The sequence below is a fragment of the Chaetura pelagica genome, unplaced genomic scaffold, assembly GCF_000747805.2.
Source record: "Chaetura pelagica isolate M959 unplaced genomic scaffold, ChaPel_1.0 scaffold531, whole genome shotgun sequence".
Lineage (NCBI taxonomy): Eukaryota > Metazoa > Chordata > Aves > Apodiformes > Apodidae > Chaetura > Chaetura pelagica.
This window is the reverse complement of record NW_009952362.1, coordinates 4,447,578-4,450,354: the sequence shown is the minus strand read 5'-3', so window position 1 is coordinate 4,450,354 and position 2,777 is coordinate 4,447,578. Positions and strand designations below refer to the sequence as shown.

General features: G+C 36.4%; 1 protein-coding gene across 1 annotated transcript in view; it reads left to right on the top strand.

Moving 5' to 3' along the window:
* ABLIM1 (actin binding LIM protein 1) overlaps positions 1–2,777 on the top strand; it is a 128,339-nt gene that overhangs the window by 123,738 nt on the left and 1,824 nt on the right. The window contains exon 23 of the mRNA XM_010007943.1: positions 2,660–2,740. Coding sequence (XP_010006245.1) covers positions 2,660–2,740 — 81 coding nt within the window. The remainder of the gene's footprint in view (positions 1–2,659; positions 2,741–2,777) is intronic.

The following is a 2,777-nucleotide window of genomic DNA, read 5'->3' as shown; positions in this document are numbered from 1 at the left end:
AAGAGTCAGATCTGTCATTTTGGAAAAGTGATGCAGAATAATGAGGCTTGCAACATTCTGTTGAGGCTGTCTTGATTTAAAGATTAATGAAATGCAGGGATCTTTGTTTCAAATTGGAACTTATATAACTGCATGCCTGTCTGGATCTGTTATTTAGCTCTCAGTGGTGTTAGCCTGACACCTTTCAATAATGTTGAACTCCCTATATAAGATAATTCTTCAGGAAATGTATTGGGAAAAGAGGCTATGTCAGCTGAATGTAATTCAAGATACAAATTAAAATGTTTTTGCAGATATGTCTAAAGAAGTCTGAGTCAAACATGAACATAATATAAAGAGGGCATTCAGCCAGGGATGTGTTTTAAGTTTTGCAACTTTCTCTGTTGCTGGTGAACCTTCCAAGAAATCATGATTTTGCCTAAGTTACAAGGATCAGTATTTCTGCAGTTAAGTGAGGAGCTCACTTTGCAAACCAGATTACTACTTGTGCTTCCAAGTCACCTCCAGAGGAACTGTACAAGGCAATAACCCTAGCTTTATAAGCTGAGACTCCAGTGCAATGTATATTAACGGGTGTTTTTATATATTATATAAATAAGACCTTGGGGACATCCCCAATTCCTGATATACTACTTTTTATTCCAAATAATTTCTCTGACAGTGCAATAGAAATTCTTACAGCCACCACTGCTGATGATGCACTCGGGGATTTGGAGTGTTATTTTGGGTGACAAATTCTGTCAGTATTATTAGTGATAACATTTATGGGAATTTTCATGAGATAATAAGTCACTTTTCCTTGATGTTTATAAAGGTGATGCCAGACCCTCAGCTTGTGTGAACTGGCGGTATTTTTATTCATGTCAATGGTCCAACACTAACTTAAACCTGATAAAGTAAAAGAAGCTAGCTCAAAGTCAGCATGAAATACATGAAAAGTGAAAATTAATACACTTAGGAATGAGCAAATATTACTAAATGGTTCTCCAGAAAGGACAGAATTTGTGCATCCTGCCACCCCACACTGAGACATGCATTGTTGTGAATATCTGAATATAAAATGTACTGATCATCGTAGACCTTGACTTAAACTCTGCCTGTTTAAATATGAAAAGTTACATTTTAGTTTCCTATAATGCTGTATATGATAGCTGTTTCCAGTATCAAACACAATGTAATTCTAAGTATAGATTTCAATGTACAATTGTGACAATGTCAGAATCTCCTAAGAATCATATCTTAAAATTGGTATGTAAGCACACGTTATTTAAATTATTATTACTTACAATAAACTCAGTGGTGTGTTCATTGATGCCTGAATCTTATTTATTCTATTTCTGAAAAGCTGATTGGGATAATTGGTAACAATGTATTGAACTTAATTGCCTAGTTCTGCACAGAACCTGATGAGGTTGAATTCCTTCAGATGTTAAAATAATTGAATTAATAGCATTTGATAATAGCCCAGTTGTCTCTCCAGGAGCATTTTGGTGGTCTCACCCTTGCTCCCAGTGGGCAACTAAAATAAGACCCATAAATAACAATAAAGGCTGAGCCAATCCCCCCTGGAGTCTGCAGAAGAACTTAATTGACTTCAGTGGGGGTTGGATGAAGACCTCACTGGGAATGCTGTTATCCTACTCTGCAGAGACATGCAATGAGAAGAGCTATAGGAAGGCTCTGTCAAATGGAAGATGAGCTGTCCTAGGTAGTTACAGGCATTCATGGAATTACCTGCCCAAGGAAAAAAGTTGTAAAACAGAGTTAGATTTGTGAAGGATGATTTCAGAAACCGATTTTAAGGCACATGGTTTTCTGAAATCCTTTCTAAGCAACATTGATTTGAGACACACTGTCAGTAAACTTTTTATTTGAAACAACCTTTAAAACAGAAGTAAAACAATTTTTGCATTCAGGAATTATTATTGGCCAGTAACTGATCTGTCTGAGTTCTGGACATTCTTTGCAATGTAAAGGGAAAGCAAGGGAAGTGTTAATGGGAGTTGTGCTGGACATGCACTCTTCTGAAGTAAGTGAAGGTGTGTAAGAAAAATAGGTCTACAAAAGTATCTCCTTTGTATGTATGTATGGCACAGCCAGCAAGCAGTGAGCAATTCTTTGAGTTCTTAATCTAGCCAAAAAGGCAAAAAAAAATCATGCCATGAATTTTGATGAGTGTAGTTGCCTCCACTAATCAGTATCTTATTCATAGTTGCTGCTTTTTCTAATGTACTTTCACGTAGTTCACTTTTAGAAGTCCACAAAGTGCCCGTTTCCTTATAGCCGTCCACACTTTGGCAACCATCAAATATATTTAGCTTAACCACCTCTTAAGTTTATACATTGCTGGATAAAGAGGTATATAAACTTTATCAGACTCTCTCACCAAATATAGCTTTATTATATTTGCCATAAAAATCTGGGTGGATTGCAGGGTGGGCAAGTGCACGGTGACAGTACAATAGGAGGCAGTTTGTTACTAAACAAGTTCTTGTTATGGGCTTGTCTTTCATGCAACTTTAGGGGACAAAAGTGCTGTGATTTCCTTTGAAAAAGAAACCAAATATTTGTATGGTTATGAAAATAAGACACATTGTGTGCTTTTTGCTTTAGAATGTAAATACATCTCATTTTTCCCCCTTTTATACATTGTTAACAGATTTTTCCATATGAAATGCTCATGGTGACCAACAGAGGGCGAAATAAAATACTAAAAGATGTAGACAGAACCAGGCTGGAGGTAAGAGAAGCAAGTTCCTAAATGCTCTTTCCTGCTG